Here is a 21,200-nt window from a genome sequence, read left to right on the forward strand (position 1 = left end):
CCTCCCTTCCTTCTTCCTGGGGGTGGAGTCCGAAATGGTCGTCTAGCACGCTATGGAGAATAGCGAAAGAGAGCTGCAAGCAAAACGCACCAAAGCACAAACAGACGAGGGTCCGAAGCGAACATACGAGTACATCCGAGTGGGAGACGGAGGAAAAAATCAAAAGTTCGCGCACGTCAAGCTCGAAGCGACGGACATCGGTCAATGTAACCGACTTGGATTCAGCCCGCAGAAGACTGAGGGTCCGGAAAGAGAGAACACATCGCTAGTAGGACCACTGCCGATCCGAAGAGCGCCGTTGAATTCCGAGGGTTTCGATTGCGTTCGAAGAACGAAGTTCATATGGTTCAAGACTCCTACAACTCAGATGACGGAGCTCTGCGCTCCCCTCAACGATCGAGAGTCGATCGGTTCATGATTAATTTCGAGGCTTGACCAGCATGTCGGTCATTCGTGTCCTCGGAAAAAGCTTGATGATGATGATGATGGTAGTAAATAGTACGTTTTCTGAAAGAGGGCTTCGCAAGTCGCAAGACTCCTCTAGCCGCATGGTGCGTAGCGAGCGGGCAACTCTCAGAAAGGCGAGCATTCAGATGTGCAGACAAACGAACGGACGAATGAACGAACGAACAGCACGCCTTTTCCCTCCCACGTGTGTCGCTTTCCGGTTGTTTGCTTGCTCGCTTGCTTGCTCGTTCGCTTCGTCCGGTCCTTCGCGCTTTTTCAACACACCGATTGCGGCATGACATGCGTCATCATCAGCGGTTCGCTCGACAGTCGAACCCCGAATCGCTCGCCAGGAAGAGAAACCACGAAATATTCTGCTGCCCGATATCGAACCGTGCATGGTTCAAGCTATTGAGCCATTTCGATTTGTTATATCAGCAATGCTCACACGAGTATTCTGTGATCGACGGAGAACGCTACGTGATCGCTTCCCGCCCTCCCAGATACTCCAGGAAGCGGAGTTCGTTACCGACACCCAAGGCAACCTTTTCCGAGGCTATATGGTGAACCACGATGTCCGAACTAAGCGTCGGAACATCCAGAGATCGGTATCAGTATCTCCAGCTTGGAGCTCAGTCTGGATCGTGAGAGATGTCTGGGCTTATGGATGCGGTGTGACCATTGGATATTCGATTCGAATTTGACAATCGATTCTCGCGTTCTCCGGTAATTTCCCTTCGTCAGAACCATACTCCCGGGATCATCTCACATAATACATACATCGGATAAGAGGAGTCTCCTTCCTTCGCTCCGCTAGGACGCACGGACTGCGAGCTATAACTTTTGCACGGCGAAGTATCCGCTAATCGCCGCTCTCGGGGACTTGCACTCACCGCATTCAATTAAATCATGCTGTCGAATCGAATGAGGCCCCCCTCGAACGAATGAAACGGGGGAAGAAATGCGGGAATCTCTCCACCACGGACGCTCATCTCGGACTCTCGGATCGCGGACATTCGCAGGAGTCAATTGCGTATCGTAGAAAGTAGAAGCCTCTGCCGTTTTCGATGGAGCAGTCAGAATTGAACGCTGTAGCTTGGAAGCTGACGCATTGAGTAGCCGACTCCTCAGCGAGTGAGGCCTTTGAATACAGACTCGATACAGACCAGCCTAGACCGGCCGGATGATTATAAGTCGAATGGTCGGACTCGAGCCCAAGTGCTTCTAAAGGGTCGCATCAGACGCTATTTTTCCGCAATGAGTTTCACTAAGTTTCGAGTTTCTAACGAGCTGCTTATCATGCCGAGAAAGTTTTGTCGAATCCAAGGGAAAATATCCTGCGTTCTTCGCCTCGAAGCTCGATTGGAGTTCCCTTGTTCATCTTCGTCGTCGATGTCATCAGCAGCACCGGTTCCTCTTGCTCAATAGCAGGCTCCCGTCCCCGTCCCTCCGTTAGCTGGTTACTTACTCCGAAGATCGTTCCGTGCCCGCTCGGTCGCTCGCTTGCTTGATTGTTCGGTTGGTTGTCTCGATCTCAAACATGTCATCGGATGAATCATCCAAGTCCCTCCCTCTTCTCTCGCCGAGTTTTCGAGGGGGTGCGTCGCGATTTCCTCACTGATCCATGCGTATCGATCGATCAATACAATATATTCCGAATTGAAGAGAGATCGCGACTTTTCTGATCAAGTACGCTACGTTCGGACTACTGGAACACCATATTTTTTTGGCACCCCATCGCCGCCTCCCGGGAACCGATGATCGGAACAATCGCCTTCCCGTGAGACGCACCACTTCTAGACAATCATTGGGCTCGACGAATCGGGCGCGGAGCTTCAGCGATCGTTGTCTCAATCACGGCTCGGAGCCCCGGCTTTTCTTCTCCTCCACTCAAGTTCTGCTCTCTTTTTTGAGCCTCTCGCGCTCTCAGTGAGCGAGTCGGCGAGTCTGAAGGAGGCGACTGTCAATCAGTCAGTCGGAGAGAGCTACAGACCTCGAGCCGCAGTCCCCCGAAGGGACCAATTGGCGAACGTCGTCTTCGCGAAGAATAGCATGGGGTCCATGCTTCTCTCTCGCCTTCGCTTCTCGGTCTCCGCTTGGTTCCTACTTGTCCGCTCCTTTTCGTCCCGACGCTGCTTCCTGTCGGCGATGGTAGGTGGCTTTGTCTGTACGTCGACTGATGCTTTTTCGCTCATCCGTCGTTTGCCTTCCCGGTGAGCTCACCCTCGCCACCGCGGCCCTCGATGCTGGCTCCGACGACTTTCGGGGATAGATTTCCCATCGGGGGAGCAGCTCCGGAGCTTCCGTTCCCGAATAGATAACAATCGAATCATGCGATGTCAGTCGAATAGGACAAGCGACTTCGAAATAATGGCGGGTTTCCCAGAAGCATCCATCAAGCACACCGAGTCCGCTATCTGCGTTGTCGTGGCCGCCGCGGTCGTAGCGACGCTGATCACTCAGGGATCAAGTGAAATCTAATCGAGCCCTGTGAGCGACGAACGACCAGTCGGTTTGTAGCTTCGCCAGGAGTATTTATTCGCTGGAACACAGCGTCGCGCATGGAGTCGCCGAGAGCAGCCGACGCTGATTGGTTCTCTCGTTGCTTGCTCCGCTCTCTCATTCTTTCGTTCGGTCGTTGTAGCCCTTCTGCTTCTCTTATCCTGCGTTGTCTTGTTGGTTTCGCTCAATAATGACTTTGGTGATTATTAGAAAGCTCCCCGAGAAGACCGAGTAGTAGATGCGGGAAGAGTTTGCTCAGCCATTGAGAATAGGGAACAGCCGTTAGCTTTTCGCGTCGTTTATCCTCTGGGAGTGGATGGCTCATCACCTTCCTCGAGCCAGAAACCGAGATCGATGCTGTGAATCCTGCCGCATGCGCATTTTTCATACATGTGCGTCCCTAGTAGAATATACGCGGACATACGGAGTCTCGCGAGCTCATGGAGTATTTGCTGACAATACAGTGCGGTTTCGGCCGAGAAGCAGACCCGAATAGTTGATTACATCGTTCTGTACGGGGGCCAATATCTCGCGACGGCCCCATGGCAACGATCTGAGTCGGCGAATTTCGCTCCATCTGCCATTTCTCCGTGGAGAGCGCGCTCAGTGGAGACGGCTCAGGAGTCTTTTGCCCCTCGACGTCCTGGTCCTGAAGCGACACGAAGAAGCTTTCTGAGCTGCCTTTGGGGGGTGCCTTTGAAACATTGTGTTCCGGGCAAACAAACACCTAGATTTAGTAGCGTCCGCTCCATAAGATACTACCGTACCCGAAGGTCTCGGACCGCGTCGTCTAATCTCATCGCCGTGTTTACCTGTTTTCGCACCACTGTTATCTTTCGGTAACTAGCCATTTAAGCTCCATGACTCCGTCGAATAGCAGGGGAGGAACATCAAGCTTTAATGCGATAGTGACACGGAAACTCTCATTGTCAGGCTGGACACTTATGTATGTTATTTTTTACACATGCACACATTCATATATAAATAGTTACAATCATACAAAGATACATACAAGACATATATACAGCTCGGTTGTTCATTCGTGCGACAAGCGGCCAAGCTAAGCAAGCCAAAGGACAGTCGGTCATGCCCAGGTACATATGCAAAGTTATATATATATATCCATATATATCCGAGCCTGTGTATGTATGTATGCCCGCATACATATATATGTTCGTGCTTGCGTATGTGTATACAGCGGAGTCTTGAGTGGCAGGAGCACTTGCTTGCCGCTCGGTCACAGCTTCTCTTCCCAAAAGTGGGCGGAGCTCTCGGTAGTCAGAAGAAGGGCGCCCAATTTTGAAATGAGGGAACCCCCTACTTTCATCCACATCTGCCATGGTCGGACATATATACGATCCGAGCGCAAATACATAGGTACATACATATATATATTATGATCTTAGATCGAACTATATGCTCAAGCCTGGGGTAAGGTGAGGGAATGTCTGGCTCGTTTCCCGAGCGGACTCGGCGTCCACGCTAACCATCTTCAGGCTCGGGTAGGCCGTCATCTCCTCTTGTCTCGGAGGGAACTTATTCTCTTTGGCGGCGAGGAGTCCATCTGGAAACATGTTCCGTCCGAAAAAGTGATTGGCTCCGCATATGCCAGTTTGGCTCCAGCAACACCCTGGACTTACGGACTTTTAAGTCGTGGCATACAGTTAGACATCGAGCAAGAGACGCTTAACATCGCACAGGGGACCTCCCCTGGAGACTGCAGAGCTGTTGTTATACCGTCACGGCCTATATGGCATTGTGTGCTCGGGGCTCTGCTGTTATCGCCCTGGCCGCTTCTATTGCGCAGCCGTGCCGTCGCGGTACAGTTGATGATCGGCTGCCTGTTCCTGACATAGGTCGGGGTCGTCGCGGTTTCCTGCGATCGCCGATTGGAGTTACCAACAGAACCATTCAACCATTCTAACGAGTTACTCAAGCGACGACCCATTCGATCCGTGTACAGAGTCGGCGAATCGCAGCGCTCGAGTCCTCATACTTATGTCATGAGCATTCTCCCGGAATATTGTTCGTCTCCTTGCTGGTTTATCCCGGTGGAGCCGCTCGAAACTCACCGGCGGACCATAACCTAGCTCCGTCCTTACGCTACGAAACTTGACGGTCATCTCAGTCAGCGAAAGTCTTTGGATTTCCCCTCTCTCGGAAGCGCACATATGTACAGGAAGATGATTGCACGATCCAAGGTGTCGGCCACCGAAACTCGTGTGGGCTGCCGTGCGCTCAAAATGTGCTAACTAGTTCTATTTTTGCGTTTATTTCAGAATCGGCGCATGAAATGGAAGAAGGAACACCGGCTCGCGAATACCGTCCCAGCCCAGATAGGCCATCCAATGGCTCTTATGGGATCGGCGGGACTTCCTCAGCACTCTTCTCTGCCGCCGTCCCATCTTGTGAGTTTCTCCGGTTCAAGCCCATAATTTGATATGCATGCAGCGAATTCGGCAGCCGCTAATGTTGATAAATGGATCCGGGTTGCCGAGTGACACTTTCGGACAGTCAATTTTCTCAAGATCAATTCCCGTAAGAGAGAGAGACATGCGATCGGAAAGCCATGGCTCATGCTGATCATATTTTCGATAGCGATCCGCTGTCATAATGAAGCTGTCATTCGCCGAATACTGTGAGACGGAGAAGTCGCGCGATCGACCCGATAAGAACTGCTGCTTGCAGCATCTCATGGCGGAGGAGGACATTCCGTATGCATGTCTCCACACTCCCCCAAAGCCATGGAGAATGTTCCGTGCAGGCCGCTGCAGACGGGAAGATCCTTATGCCCATTTCATTGGAAGAAAACGTCAGGAGCCTGTCTCTGCTCGTTCCTTGTTTATATTCGGCATATGCGCGCCTACGGGAGAATGGATGCTGTTGGGTATGAGGAAAAAGATCCTCGGTGACACTTCTTATTTCCCGGCGAAAAGTGTTCGGAGCCGTCTTGCCGTCGGGCAACGGTTCCCCTGCCGCAGTCGGCTGCCAGTGCCCTCTATTTCCCTCTACTCCGGCTCGCTCAGCTGTCTCACGCAGTACATAAACACATGATGCATTTCGGCGTGTCTCAAGCGTTCGACAAAAATCCTTCGAAAATCGCATCCCGCTGGGAGCGGGGGCGAGTCCTATTTTTCACGTTTAGACGCTTGCTTCCACGTCCTTCGCTGAAGAACAGAGCACCGAACCTTTTTGATCGAGAATGGAACGTCGCGCGGATGACCGAAGCATTCATCGACGTGAGCTCAGGAAAAGCGGGACTCCCGGGAGAAAAAAACGTTCAATGGGACGTCCATGAGCAGCTTTGACTATCGTCCGCGTGCTTCCTCACTCCGAGGTACCACCCCTGCTTGCTAACCGGCTATCGCCGAGAAACAACGTATCGACTGATCCAGGAGAGGCAGCACGGTTAGAAACGATGGACATTTTTCCTGTCAAGACCCTGACTGCAACTCTGTCGTTTTGGCGTTCTTTCTCCCTGCCTTGATGTTCTTGATTCTTGATGTTGTTGCTGCTAAGGCTGTTGCTCCGCTCTGCCGGAATGCTACAACCGTCGGCGGCGCGGCGTCTCAGCATGACCAAACCAAAACAAGCATGGGGGCAAAGAGAGGGCTGTGATTCGGGCTCGCTCCGGAGTTGTAATTATGCCTGGAGGGTCAGCTTAGCAGCAGCCAACCGCCCGACAGACCTGCCAGATCGCCAGCCAACCACTCGGTTGGCTGAAGAGGCCCTCGAGGGAAGGAATTGGTTGGAGGAATAATCGAGCCAGCCACAGCTAGAATGAGGGCTGCAATTATCTTTGAAAGATGACGACGACACCGGACTGACTGACTGACTGGCTGACAGACTGACTGGCCAACTGACAGACTCACTGAAGATTCGCTCGCTACCCAGCGGGCCGGCGCACTAGCGGAGCGATGCGCATAGACAGCCAACCAGAGAACGGGATGGACAGCGAAATATGATTAATATCCTGGACGACCAAAAATATCAATGCTTGCCAGCCGAGCGGCCGCTCGCCGTTCTGGCCTCCTCCTCGTCGTCGTCGGCATCGTTCCTTCTTCGGAGCAGCATTTAGCTGTTCGCTGCTCGGTTTGTTCCATCCGCTGATTCGTCGGTCGGATCGCTGAGGATTCGCTCTTCGGCTGTTTTATGATGGATTTCCCCGCTCAGAAGAAGGAAGGCGATGTTAATTACATCCCCTCCGTCGTTCTGACTCGTATTGCCAGGCAATCCTTCTTCTCTTCTTCAGTTCGAGTTATTCATTCTTTTCTCCGTCTCTGAGATCCCGCCCCGGTACCAGAACTTTCTCTGCCACTTCTCGCGGGACGGGTCATCTGGCTGCCCGATGGAACGGAGCTCTCATTCGTACCGTTTCTTTTCTGCATCATTTTATGTCACTGTGGTCTTTTCCATTCCGAAATTCCGTCGGAACCATCACGGAAACTCCCGTGGATCGTACCCATTGCATCGTGCCCATAATTTGATCGAAGGAAATTTCGCAGATCGATGGTCAGCATCGTTCGGGCTCGGACAATACGTTCGAATGAGCGTGATTCGTGTGAATGGGCCCTCGGATACCGCGATTGTATGGTCTGCGGCTGAAATCCGCGGAAGCTTAGAAGCCATACAAAACATTTTCACAGTTCTCATTCGGCTGGTGGTTGAGTGCGTCTGAATCATTCCTGCCCTCGGTGGGTTTCACGTTCAATTCTAGCAGACAGATGTATCGAAAGCCGGGTTTCTCTCGCTCCGTGTGGTTTTGGAACCCTTTATTTATTTTTTTTCGTGGCTGTCTCTCTCTTTTTCGGGGGAATTCGACGAACGCCGAAATGTCGGTGGATGGCAGGAATCTCGACTCAGGAACGAAAGAGAAAGGCCTCTTCGACTTTTTTCGCCTTCTTGGCTTTCTGCGGTTTAGAGGTTTTGCGGCGAAGTCCATCGCCAGGGGTGAATGTTGGGCCTGCCGCCGTCTCTCGCTGCTGTCGTTGCTGGATAAAAGTCAGTCGAGCAGCCTGGTCGACAGGCAAGCAGGTCTGATGCCGGGCGGTCCGTCGGTCGGTCGGACGACCGACCGGCGACCCGAGATACCAATTTTCAGATGTAGATCCGAAGACGTTTCTTTTCGATGGCATCCCATTCCCAGTCGGAGGCCTTGAGATCGCAAGTGAACCCTGGAGCTTTCACTTTCTTTCGCTCAAGCTGCTTCATTTCCTACTCGAGTTCCGCCTCAAGTTCAAGAGTCTCGGACACGGTTTCGTCGTGACCATGTCGGGAATTCCCCTGGATCAACGACTCACGTTATCTCCTGTCTTACGTTTCAGGGAGGTTCATCGAGCAATGCTGCAGTGATGGGAATCGCTCCTCAGGCGCATCAACAGACTCCCAAAAATTGGAACCAAGGCCCACCGCAATTATTACCGTTTTGATTGCAAGCTGTTTGAATTAGAAGAAAGGAACCCAACGTTATTCGAATCCAACTGATGAATACTGGAGCAAGGAGAGAAATCGAGTGAGCCATCAAGCAGGCGATTTTTCTTCGACGAGATATTCAACTCAAATCATCCCGGTCTAGTAATATGAAATATTAAGTGTAGCCCCGGTCCTTTGGTTCGCACAGCCTCTCTGGGACGGGAACTCGAGTCCTGGAAGACATTCGGAGTATTAGAGAGGCGAGCCGAGAATCGGATCTCTATCCAGACCGCCGTACCGAAGCATTCTGGTGAAGTTTAGCGAGGACATAGTACCTAAGTAACAGAGGAACCGTAGGAATTCTGCATTCTTCTCAGTCATCAGCTTGAGAAATGGCGCGGATACGAGTGTGCGAGACGAGGCTAGAGAGCGAACAACACCGATACGCAGTGATCTGGGGTTTATCGACTGGATCCTTTAGTCGACTCTCCGCCATTCTTCGATCGTTCGCATCCTTGCGGTGACAGCGCGATTCCCCTTGGAGTAGTACAGCTCGCACTACAGGAGGAATATGATTAGGCGATTTTCCACCGCCGATCCACGAATTTGTGGTAGCTCGCTGAATCGCATGTCGGGCTTGAACTCGCCCACGGACGCCGCGTAAGTTTCGTCCGGAGTGTCAGGAACGTTCATCGCCAGGGTCCATGGGAGACTCCTTGGGATTCGGCTGGGACCATCCCACTGAAACAAAGGAATTCCCATCGATAACCCCGTTTCCCCCAAGCTCGACCTTATCCCCATCCGAGTGCAGCTGTGCTCGGTCGATCAACAATTTCGGGGGTCGAGTCCCAATATAGCCGTCAGCTAGCGTCGATCGGGATAACGAAGTCGTGTAAACGAAAGTACAACGCACAAAACACATCTGGGACAGCGAGTATCCCTCGAGATCCATTTGAGCTACGTACGATCAAAGCGAGCTGGCTACTCGCTCGTGAATCAGGCTGAAAAACGATGAGTTTGATGCGGAATCCTGGAGTCAAGTTGAGACGTCCGGCTTAGATAGTCGGGTAAAATCTTCCCCTAGCGCTCGAGTCCCGGCTATTCGAGATAGATGCTGTGCAATTTTCGTCACCATCCTAATTTCCTGTGGGGACAGAAATCTACCGCGAGTCCATTATCTAAATTTCACCTCCGTCGCGTCTGACGTCTAACGCTCGCGAATGCTCGTGAACAGCAGGATGAGCTGACGTTCAGGACTCCTGACTCGTTCGCTTCTGAGTTTGCTCGGCCTGGGCTCTACTTTCCTCAGCTCGGATCATTCAGTATGGTCATCTTGACTCCTCGATCGTCTTTGAATGCTGCTTGATGATAGCCAAAAACTTCGTAAAGTCTGGAGGAGAGCTCAGCCTCGAATTAGAGCGGATGTCTATGGATCGAGCGATCAGAATGGCGAACTCGTGCTCTGGTTGCAATCGTATGACCTCGCATCATTCGATCGTCCCAAAATCTCTTCTACTGTTTCGGTACCAACGGAACGGTTCGATCGATGTCTGTACGGGCTGAAAAACAAGGGACCCGATTCCAGCTGGCGCGATTGGGAAGATCGGAACGGATGAGATCGACGCTCTGCCGGACGGTTCTCTGAGGTGGGGAGCTCCTTCCGATGAACGAATACCGTCTTACCAATCACCCACCTACCCTCTCACCCACAAACCTCATCAACATCAACGATGTCAAAAATGGCAAAATAAGATACCGCTCCTACAATAAAGCTGTATCTATGAACATATACATAATATAAATACCATAGGGGAATATTACCTTAATATTAACATTATAGGTAAACCAACACTGGAAAGTAAATTTCGCTCGATGTTCCTCCAATAAAGGAGTAGTCGAAGACAAAATGAATAATCCAGAGTATCTTATCGAATCAACCAGCGGGCGAGGATAGAGAGAACAGAAATGAATTCCAATTTGATGAGAATGAAATCCCATACGTGGAGCATATGGAAAAGAGATGTCCAACACAATGGAGTGAGAGAGTCCGCACCACTGTTGGAGCGAATCTTCCTCCATGGAATGTAAAAAATAAATCATGAAAAGATTGCCAGAATGACCGAGACGAACGTGATTCTTCACGCGCTCACCGTTCAGACATCATTCAAGTGTCAGACCCCCATGAATTACCCAGAGGAATCGTTCGAACCACGCAGGCACCGGGGAACAAAACATTCTTCCCGGAGTAGACGCTGAGCCGTCTGACCACAGCTTCGCGGATCTCGATTCTCAGAGAGATGCTCGAGTCTCCCGGATCGACCAAGACCAGAAAGCTCCCCGAGTTGCAGATCTATAAATCTCGGATGCGTTTTTGCTGTCTGATAGAAATATAATGTACTAAGCGGACAGATTAGACAGCAGAGGTAACCGAACGCATAGGTCCCTCTGGGGGATCGCCCATGTCGGACTATACTCCCTCTGGGTCGCATGCGCGGGGAGCTCCGCCTCTCCTTCAGTTCTGGAGGGCAGCCGCGGCAGAAGAACTTTGCTGAAAAAAAACGACACCGTGAAAAGAAGCCTGCGTAGTCCATTAGATCGTCGAGCGAAGTCACATACTTTACGTAGTAAAAGCCTCATGCTGATGAAGAACTCGATGAACATATAGATGAGCACGACGACGACGACGTTTCCTACTGTGTCAGATACGAGGGAAAGCCTTAGCCGTTTGTTGATTGTACCATGACGCCGGAGGACATAGAGCAAGTATTTAAACGAATTCTGTTTCACAACACAAACAGCCCAATCGACTGTTCTTTCCCTCAAAGATTCTCACGGAGGTGAAATGGAGGGGATGCATGGAGAAATTCTTGACGCGGCAGAACGTGCATATTATGTCGATACGGTCATCTCAACACGTAGCAGGAGTGATGTATGGAAGGAAAGGCATGAAAGATTGGATTCAGGAATAAATGAGACGAATATGAATGAGTTGACTGGTTGATTGACTGGGATTCTATTGATTGCTATATGAGCGATTGATTGAGGATGGGCACATAAAAGTTGATAAAAAGTGACAAGTACGAGGGAACCCCATCGTGGGTGTGGAAGGAGTTCGATGTATAGCGGCGGATTCCATGATGTCAGTGATTGAATTTCCGTAACGACGACTATGATGATTATTATTATTATTATTATTACCATAATAATAAGACGATGGAGAACACTCGAAGCTCCCGAGCAGGAAATTATCGCGATGAGATCGAAAAAAACACGACGCTGGAGAAGGAGGGACCGTTCATTGGAGGCAAGCGAGTCAAAGGAGCCTGAAACTTAAAATATGGAAGGACGTTGTGTACAAATAGATTTACAACACCTGACGATGAAATAAAGTATTTCGCATAAAATTCAACAACCCCTCAAACTTGGATTGTATTCATTCGAGACCCTCCCTTTGTCTTCTCCAATCAAGAGCTCGCTCGATAAAAGCATTTCCTCCGATTTTCTCGGGGCATCCGTGGAGCATGACTAGACTCTTTCAAAGCGCAACGATTGGTAGTTGTTCGGAAAAGAAGTTGGACCATACAAGTATTCGGCGAGCTCGGACAATAGCAGAGAGGTGATACCGACCCGCTTCGAAGAGATCCGTATGAGTTTGGAAAAGTTTCGACCATTGATTCTTGAACTCCCCCCTGAACTTCTCGAAAGACGGTACCTGCTCGAACGAGCTCGACAGGGGGGGTCCTCGCCGAGACTCACTTTCCTCCGTCTCGGTCAGTGAATTAATTTCCAGGAATCATTCCCGTACGAGAATAGCGGTCTGAGGTGAAGACTCCAGATTATCATTGGAAGTAAATCACCGGATGCCCGTAATAGAGACGCGCCCAAGCGCCATAAACATTTTATCCAGACCGCTCGAGAGGGCTATAAAGCAGCACGAGAGGGAAAGGCAGTAAAGCCATAAGGCGTAAGAGACCTGAGAGGGAAGGCACTTGCAGCCATAAATCTAGAGCAGACAGCAATCAATTAGGCCTCACCGCATAATCTGATTCACATGGCCCTCTGTCAGACACATCGACGTTGACGAAGACCCGAATGAAAGTTCCTCCACTATCAAGGTGCACTCCGGATGAGCAAGCTCAAACGTCAGCAAAGGGAGCCGGATAATGGGGCGAAAAACGAGGAAAACGTCGACATCTGATCTAATAATCCAGGCCTGTCCGACTCGCAGGGCGGAAACTCATCCCCGGAAGTCTTCCGAATCCACCTCCAAACAAGCTCAACACGGAGAGAAAGATTGTTCTCATGTGCGCAACTCCGATTGGAGAAACGCTCCATTGCATAGGTAGCCCCTTCCGTACTGCGTTGACCGAGCCCCCAGAATATCAGCCAGCGCCCTGAGTTGGCGGCTTCCGGTGAACATCAGCCGACGAATATTAGGTAGATGTTCTTCTTGTTCTCATCTTCCCGACGGCCATGAAGCCGGTCAGAGTTCCGATGCCCTACAGGTCAAAGTTTGGGAAGCGCGAGATATCGCGCATCGATTCGTACGCGGTCCTCGAACAAACAACGTGAGGTTCGGGACCGAAAACTTTCCTCAATGTGTTCAGGATGATGAGAATCATTCCGCTGAGACCCGGTGGAAGAAGGAATGCGAACCAAGAAGAACCCAAACATCACTTCTGAGAGCCTGGGCGTCCCGGTCTTCTAGTGCCCTTCTTCAATGCCGGACCAAGAGTGACGTCGGGATGAGTGATAACTTGTCACTGGTCCGAGCGAACAGACAAACATAAAGGATAGCATGTGGCGAGGACGACTTCCAACATTTCTTATTGCACAATTTCATCCACTCACGCACGGTCCCTCCGGAGGGAGTCTCCTTGAAATTCGCTGACAAATGAATACCCGTCCCGGAATCATCAATGCCCGCATCGCTAGATTTGTCCGCCAGAACAACATCTCCAAGATGATGGCCGGAACTCCAGAGCTCATGATTCATGAAGCTCACGAAGAACCTCATCATGCATACCTCGGACGACCTTGTACGGCCGCACCGCGTGAGAGAAATCGATCAGGAAGACTTCGTTCTGATGGGGTCTGCTTGAGACACTTTCCTTGCAGGTAGTCCTGACTAGAGATTCCAGAGATGCAGCATCGGCTGGTGATTACGTGCCGTCCGTATTCATTGGTCGAGCAACTCAGAATGCAGCTCCGCTATTGTCGCGATCCAGGTGGAAACAATATATATTTTGCACTCTCGGTCCGAAGATCACATGGTCCACCATCATGTTTTCCCGAGAAGCCTTCTCCCGACCAGGGATCTAAGGAGCAAGCGAAAAACTCCGAAAGACTTCTGTAGCCTTTATGAAGTTTCATAAGTGAAGTCAAACTAAGTTGCTTCGTAGGCTCCGTCCGAACGGAAAGGAGAGGTCGTCCGTGGGAATGGCCGACGCTTCTCCGAGAAGACCAATCGTCGGCCCCGATGAAGCAGAAACGATGAATCCTCATGTCTTAAATTGAATTCATCTATCGAGAGATAGGGTCGATTTTCCCTGCCGCGGTGAGCCCAGTGATATCGCGTGGTCGACAGAAAAGTATCGAGCCTTCGCTGCAATATCCTGCTGGGCTGATGAATGGCTGACTCCGCAACAGAAAAGGGGTTCCCCGGCGTGAATAGACGATATCCCTCAAATCGAACTAAAGATGCTGGGGGTCTCTGGCTACGATTCAGCCAGCATAGGGAATATGAGAAGCGACTCCCAGAAGCGCATCGAGGGCCCATGAAATCATCCAAGCGTCTTGGGAGACACTCACCTCATTACGAGAGCGAAACATTAGCTCCCAGTTCATGTAAGATATGTCGGTTGGATAATCTTATCAGATTGTATATTCATTGCTGGCTCCTTGTAGGTTTGTCTAACGTACGCTATCCACCATCGGGGAGTGCCTCCGACGTATGTGTTGTCATCTGTTAAGCATCGTCAAAACTATGCCCAATCGTTTTGTATTCTGTTCTCGAAACAGCTCTCCAAGCTCGGAAGGAGCGGAAAGTGTCGGAAAGCTCTTCACATCCAAATGCGTATCAACTAGTCTGGGCACTCCTCGATATTTTGGTCCTTCGCGATGAAAGTATGTAAGTCCGCGTGTTCCCATTGTGCCAGAGCCTAGATATCGATCCGCAGTCGCGCTCGACGTCAGCTTCACATCGTCGCCGAAGGCGATTCTTGAATATTTGGTCTTTCCAGTCTGCCGCAGCATAATGAGATTGAGCGGAGCAACCCTCGATCTAGAAAAACTCTCAAAATCAGTAACAGGGTCTCAGCTGTGTGCTTCGCGCAAAAGGCAAGAAAATTCCCACACTAAATGATCTATATCAAAACGGGACTATAACACGCAGGAAGAAACGGGCTGGGGATCGGTAGATTGGGGACGGGGCTCGAGGCGTCCTGCCCAGCAAGGTATGTATGTGAAGATATATATATATATATCGAGGTATACACATATATATATATACCCGCACACTCATCGACCCGCCAACCATGGGTATATACGTATGTACCTCGAGAGGCGGATCTTCAAAGTGGCGCCATCTACGGCCTCCGAGCTGAAGCTTTCGACGACGAGCTTGGTTCTGGTCTTGGTTCAGATGGCGGCGCGGCGTGGTTGTTGCCGACATCTCCGGATGCATAGCGGGGGCTGGAATCGTCCAGAAGACCTCATTCGGAGGTTGAATCTACGGAAAAAACTATAAAGCTCGAGATATTCAAAATTATCGTAATGCCGAATAGCCGCCCGTCGTTCGATGGGTCATTCGCAGGGAGTGCTCGCGAAACGAGCACGTGTTGGAATATCTGGTAAGCGAGTGCGAGTCACGGCCACATCTCTCAGAGGTTCAACCTTGAAGAATTCCTCTGAGACCTGCGGATTAGTCACGCCGAAAGCACGCGGTCGTTCAGTATTCTCAATCGGAATCAACGCTCAAATCCATTTTGAATCCTCAATCGCGAGGCAGCGGCCAAAGGAATGTCCCAGCTATGATCTTGTGGTGGCAGGGAGTACATGACACATGAGTTTCCAAGCGAGAGCCACACAGATTTCTTCTCATCCAGTGCTCCCCGTACAAGATCTCCCGGAGGTCGTTACATGCGACGCTCTGGTGCCCTCTTCACATGAGCGATTAGAAGAGAAGGTTTACTTCAGTGGTTTTCAAAATCGGAGCTTGAAAATCGAAATTCTTCTGAATCGATGCAGTAAAGCCGGCGAAACGCGCGCATTAGCCATCAGGAGGGAGAATTCATTTTCTACGTCTGAGCTCGAAATCCGGAGTCTAATGCAAAACGTCCATTAAGGCTTTTCTCCTCAAAGTCTCAATAGTCTATGCTTGCTTTTCTCGGCCCCCCTTTTGCGTCTCTCACGTTTGCTTGCCATATATGAATGCGTATACATACATATACATTCGAATACTGATTCGAATCTGGTGGAACGGCAAACCGAGAGCGCCCAAGCCCTCCCGAGTTTCCAGAGCGTGCGGAGCGAGGATGGAAAGTCGGCGGCAAAGTATGACATGCCTTTCCGGGTCCGCGGGAAGCTGAGAGCTGTGACCGGTGACCCACGATATTCCTATTTCGCGCTGGCGCTTCTAGATCTTCGTGCACCATGATTCGATTGTATGGTGCGCCATGGAGCTCACAATGAGGATATCGAGTAATACCTGCACGCCAATGCCAGATATCGCCAGCCGCAAGTCATCTAACGTGAATCCCCGCTTCTGCTTCGATACGCGAGGGCTCTGTTATTTTGGAAGCAGAAAATGTTCTGGGACCAATTCATGTCAGATCTGCGCCGCGAATTTCGATTCCAGTTATCAGAAACTCAGAGAGAGTTCGAGAGTATGATCTCCACGACCCAGGCAACAGTTCGCGAGTTCGTTTTGGTTTCGGAAACTTTCGCCCTTGCATTCGGTCTACGTTCACTCGCTACGGCTATACCAGGGAACTTGTTCTCGCTCTGCTTGTTCTACAGCTCGCTCGCACTATCCTTCGTCCCTTCTCCGCATCGTAGAGAGCCCAAGCAGCAGGCACACGGTCCACCGGCCGAACAGCAGCCAGTCGAGCCGCTCGGTCGCCGGCGAGCCGAGTGATGGTTGGTTCTCTCGGTGAGGTTTCTATTGTTTCGGCTCTGATCGTTTCCCCAGTTTTTAACCATCCATCATCGGAGGCTCCAGAGGCCATTATGAGGGCGGCCGTTGATTCGGATGGAGATTATGAAGACATCTAAGATGTAGACGATATCGGCCTCGACTCGTGGAGCGATGAACCGAAAAGTGAGTGGATCAGTGTACAATCAAGACTAATAAACCGCTCTTCTCGGATCTGGCCGCGCCCGATGTTTGACCCTCCGCATCACCTCATCCACCCCCCCCCCGCCCCTGCCTCCGCACACTCGCATGATTCCATCGCGAAGATATCCTCTGTTTGTTTACGAAACACTAGTAGTCTTTCATTCTGTATACATTTCATCATCCTTACGTGTTCAACAGTGATGATCTGGAGGGTTTTTGTGACGTCTTTCGGTTTTCCGCAGTATAGAGGAACGTGTGAGTGATCGCCGAATAAATCATATGGATTCCGAAAACGAAGACGAATGGGGGATGTTCCGACGACGAATTCCGCCGCGAGATTTCGAGGCTTGCTCGATGCCTGAGCACAAGGTCTCATCAGCTGGGCCTGCCCCCACTCTCCAGCGTGGGAGGTGATTAGAAAATCGACGGAATTTTTACGAAGCAACATCATAGATCATTACGTGCCTCGGACGGCGTGACTTTTCGCTCAATCCTCGCTGGGCTCTCGGGTCTCATGCCCACGTTACTGAGCTGACAATGAACCATGCAGAGGAGCCAGCGACCAAAACCTTCACAGTTCTCGTCTGAAACCCTCTTGAAATCCGGGGTCACTGATCTAGCTCTCAATTTGGCTTCACGAGCGTCCGAGACTTCTCAAATAGAATTTTATATCTCAATCATGTCTTCTACTCCTTACAAGAGCTTTGTGGATATGCCCCCTTCAAAATTTGAAGTTTTCCACCTCGAATCTGTCGAAATACCCTCTTCCGGGCCTTCTTCTTGGAGCCGTGTGACGCAGCGGTGGAAATCAGCCGGATGGTCGGCAATCAAGCTCCGACCCGAGAACTTCATTCGCGCGCTTGAGGACAGGATGCGATGCTGAAATGCTCATCTGTGATGGCTTCGGATCGAATATCCCTTAGCATAACACTGCAGAAATGGTGTGTAGTTCCATGTGTGCGGGCACTCGGATCTCAGCAGAGACGGGACGTTGAACGATTTGAAGCCACAAAAGCCGGGAACTCGCGGATATATTTTCAATCAAGACAGGCGCTGCTCCACGAATCTTGCCGCTTTCCGTCGCTGCGCGCCGCAGTGTATTTTCCGGGACGTCTGAGGCCTCTTTCGGACCGCATCGTGGACTCACCCCCTGGACTTCAGGAATTTCGGTCCTTTCGGAGCAGGGTAAGCGGTCCCGCAAGACTTTCTAAGTAGAGACGCGATTTGACCGGAAATTTTTCTCACCGAAACCGGATACAAAACCGGACTGTATACCGGACATTTCTTGTAGTTTCGAAATCCCGAGTTGAGACGTGAAGTGTACGAACCATGCCGGTCGTGTCAGGTATTCTCGGCTTCAAATAGCAGTCAGCCAGTCTCGGTCAAGCGGAAGATGCGTCTCGAACCGAATCGACAGGCATCGAGCCCAGGCGCGTATGTGCCCCCCCAAAAAAATCCTAAATACGCGCCTGATCGAGCCATATCAGGGTGTGGCAGATTCGTACGGCGATCTGTCGCAATGTCTTTCCGGAAGGGGGAAAGATCTCTAAACCTAAGCATTCCAACAAAGCTCCTTCGAAGATCTCTAAGTCGCTGATGACACAGTCTCTCAGACGTGGCGAATCTTGGTTACTGCCGGACATGTCTTCGAACTTTCGAAAATTCGACACCTACGCTACGTCTGACCGGATCGAGTATTGGAATCTGCTGGCTCATTGTCATCGGACGAGACTCCTGCCGGACAATGAATTCAGGGAGGGAGAGGAATACACGCTTTTGACATGCTTCGTCTCGATGTAATTGGCACATGATAGCATATTTGTTGTGAAATTCTTTCTGTTGTGAAAACAGGGCAAAGGACTTGTTCGGTCATATTCCGTCTCTATTCATAAGTAATCAGCGAGGTCTCCCTGCAAAGGCGTTCCTGATATCTCCCCTTGAGATCTTTCCCGTGCTTCGTTTCTCGAGATATGGGCGCTTAGGAGGAGCGAATTTTTTTTTCGCAAGACTCAAGACGCCTTCCTCACAAAATCCGGAGCCTTGACAGAATTTCCTCCACTTCAGATTCCGCCTGCTGACGGGGAGTGATCGACGGAAGGGTCCCTGCTCGCGAGGCGTCTGACGATCCTTCAGAGTACATGGCATATTCTCTCTGAATCCGCTGAAGGGAACAAGTCCCCCCCGCAGAAAGCTCAGGCTGCGTTCCCATGATTCCTGAAGTTGAGCGGTTCTCCGAGAGAGCGTCTGCCCGAGTCTGGGATTCCATCTTTCATGGAAAGTTTCCTCTGAAGTGGAAGGTTATAACAGTATCATTCATGAGCCAATACAGACTCGAAGTCGCTGGTGCAGCATGGAAGGACCCTGGAGACGAGAGCTCGGCTTGGGGATAGGTTCAGATTTCCCTCCGCGGAAGTAGTGCTGGCGGAAGCCATGAGTGCAATAATGAGGTCGACGCACGAAGTTATCCGGATGTTAACCGAGTACTCCTCCTAGATATAAGCGTTTTCTTGGCCGATGCGTCTCGGAGGGTCTCTATACTCTGATTTTCTGAAGAGACCCTCCGAACCCCGATACCTTCAATCTTTTCGGCGACACGGCGAAACCGATGAGGCTCGGCCTGCTTCATGAGAGAAGACAGAGGGAAATCGAGTACGAATCCCTGCATTCCCGCTGTTCGCAGAAACGAGTCACCCCCAGAAGGTTGCCGTCATCAGACATCATCTTCCAGTTTCGATGAGGAAAACCACGTAGACCTGATTCTGCCGTGGGCCGGAAGCGTGGAGAAAATCGGAGTCTAGAGCGGCGTTCGGACGGATCAAGACCAAGTGGCATCCTTCGTCAAGTCAACACCGATGAATGCCGAGTGATGGGGAACCGCAAGTGACCTCAATCAGCCTTTCCCTACATGTATGCGGTGCCGTACGTTTCGCGTCGACTTACTGCCTCCGATAACTAGATGCTGCAGTTGCATGAAGAGCCCATCGGGATCAGGTCCGAGAGAGGGGGGGCGCGATGGCGAGCTGGCGACTCAGCCTCCTAGCCAGTCAGACGAGCCCGCAGACTCGCCTGCGAGGGGCGGGTTGGGAATCGCCTGCTTGTGTGAGGACTCACCCTTCGTCGTGTATCCCTCGTCCAGCAGCATACCCTATCCAACCCAAACGTCCTCCTCGTGACTCCATTCCAAATAGGAATTCCCCATTCGTGGGCTTCGCGATTTTTAGGGCTCCAGAGAGCCATCCACGCCACCTCGACCCTCCATTCTCTCTCTGCACTCCGCAGTTCGAAACCGGGTGTCTCTCCCGTTTTCTCCTCGGCACACAGCCTAACGAATCGCCACTTCGAAGAATTCAGTGAGGGAAGAAGTTCGGTCCTCCGCCTTCTCACTCATCGGAAACGATGTCGGTGTGCCCCCTTTTTACCATGCAGTACACAGTCGAACGATCTATCGACCTCTTTGCCCTGCATCCGATGGTAGCTGCGTCTCTCGGTGCAGCTGTCTTCGAAAGCAGAATCGGCGAACTATGATTCCTGGCTCATGAGCTCTCACTTCCTGTACAGAACTCTTGCAAAACGGTTGCGTTCAGCTTGCGGGCCGGCTCATATTCTCATTCGACATCGTTCTCCGGAGAAGAATATCACAAGGGCAACCGGCATTTTCGAAGATTTCGCGTACTTCAACTTTGGATGAGTCGAAGTAAACACTCAGGCGGTCACACACCGCAGCTTGATTTTGCGCCAGATGGGGACCGATTTCGAGCTGCCGCTCGGATCGGAGTCCGGCTTTGCAACTCCCCACCTCAACTGTCCACCTGCCCCAAGCTCTGAACGCGGGAAGTCTTGCCTGATCCGGGATCAATCAGCGCGAGAATCATAAAAAAAAAATCATAAAATACGTAAGTCTTGAATCTGGCGCGACCGCATGGAGGGGCTTTCCACTCCCACATCGAAATCCACGGGAAGTTGCTCGTCCCTAATCTAAGCCGGTCTCAACTCCGATAAACCTTCCTAAGCGCACGAATCATGAGGGAAAAAATTGTGCTCTACACTGCGAGAATGGCATGAAAAAGAGCACTCCGCGTGGTACTTGGAGGATAGAATCGAGCGATTTCCCTGATCTCCCATCACTTCCGGAGGATTCATACATGCCGGGAGCGCGATGGAAAAAATTACGAAAGCTCCGTTCTCTGTGAACCTTCGCAGGAGAACTCGGGTCCTTCCAAAAGTCAAGCGGATCTGAGTGCGATACCAGAGAAAAGTTGCAGATGCTGTCTTACCATTCACTTCGGTATGATTTTTCTAGGAAAATTATATTTTTCACATTGAAGGCGAAAATTCTTCATGGAGAAATAGGTTCCGGGAGGCTGAGCTTGCAGGCTCAGTTTCCGGACCCTCGTTGTCTCGGGACGTACCGCCCATGGACTGACCCATTGGAGAATCCTGACTTTGTCGCGAAGGATAAACTGGTATCTTGGTCTAGCGCATCCGAAAACCGAAGCCCCCC

The 21,200-nt window shown here is 51.0% G+C and overlaps 1 protein-coding gene across 1 annotated transcript in view; it reads left to right on the forward strand.

The window, feature by feature from the left end:
• Positions 1–8,378, forward strand: part of LOC100902699 (homeobox protein Hox-B5) — a 25,212-nt gene extending 16,834 nt beyond the window's left edge. The window contains exons 4-5 of the mRNA XM_029111641.1: positions 5,229–5,376; positions 8,278–8,378. Coding sequence (XP_028967474.1) covers positions 5,229–5,376; positions 8,278–8,378 — 249 coding nt within the window. The remainder of the gene's footprint in view (positions 1–5,228; positions 5,377–8,277) is intronic.
• The last annotated feature ends 12,822 nt before the right edge of the window (positions 8,379–21,200 follow it).

Source organism: Galendromus occidentalis, unplaced genomic scaffold (assembly GCF_000255335.2).
Source record: "Galendromus occidentalis unplaced genomic scaffold, Mocc_1.1 scf7180000077456, whole genome shotgun sequence".
In the NCBI taxonomy this organism is placed as follows: domain Eukaryota; kingdom Metazoa; phylum Arthropoda; class Arachnida; order Mesostigmata; family Phytoseiidae; genus Galendromus; species Galendromus occidentalis.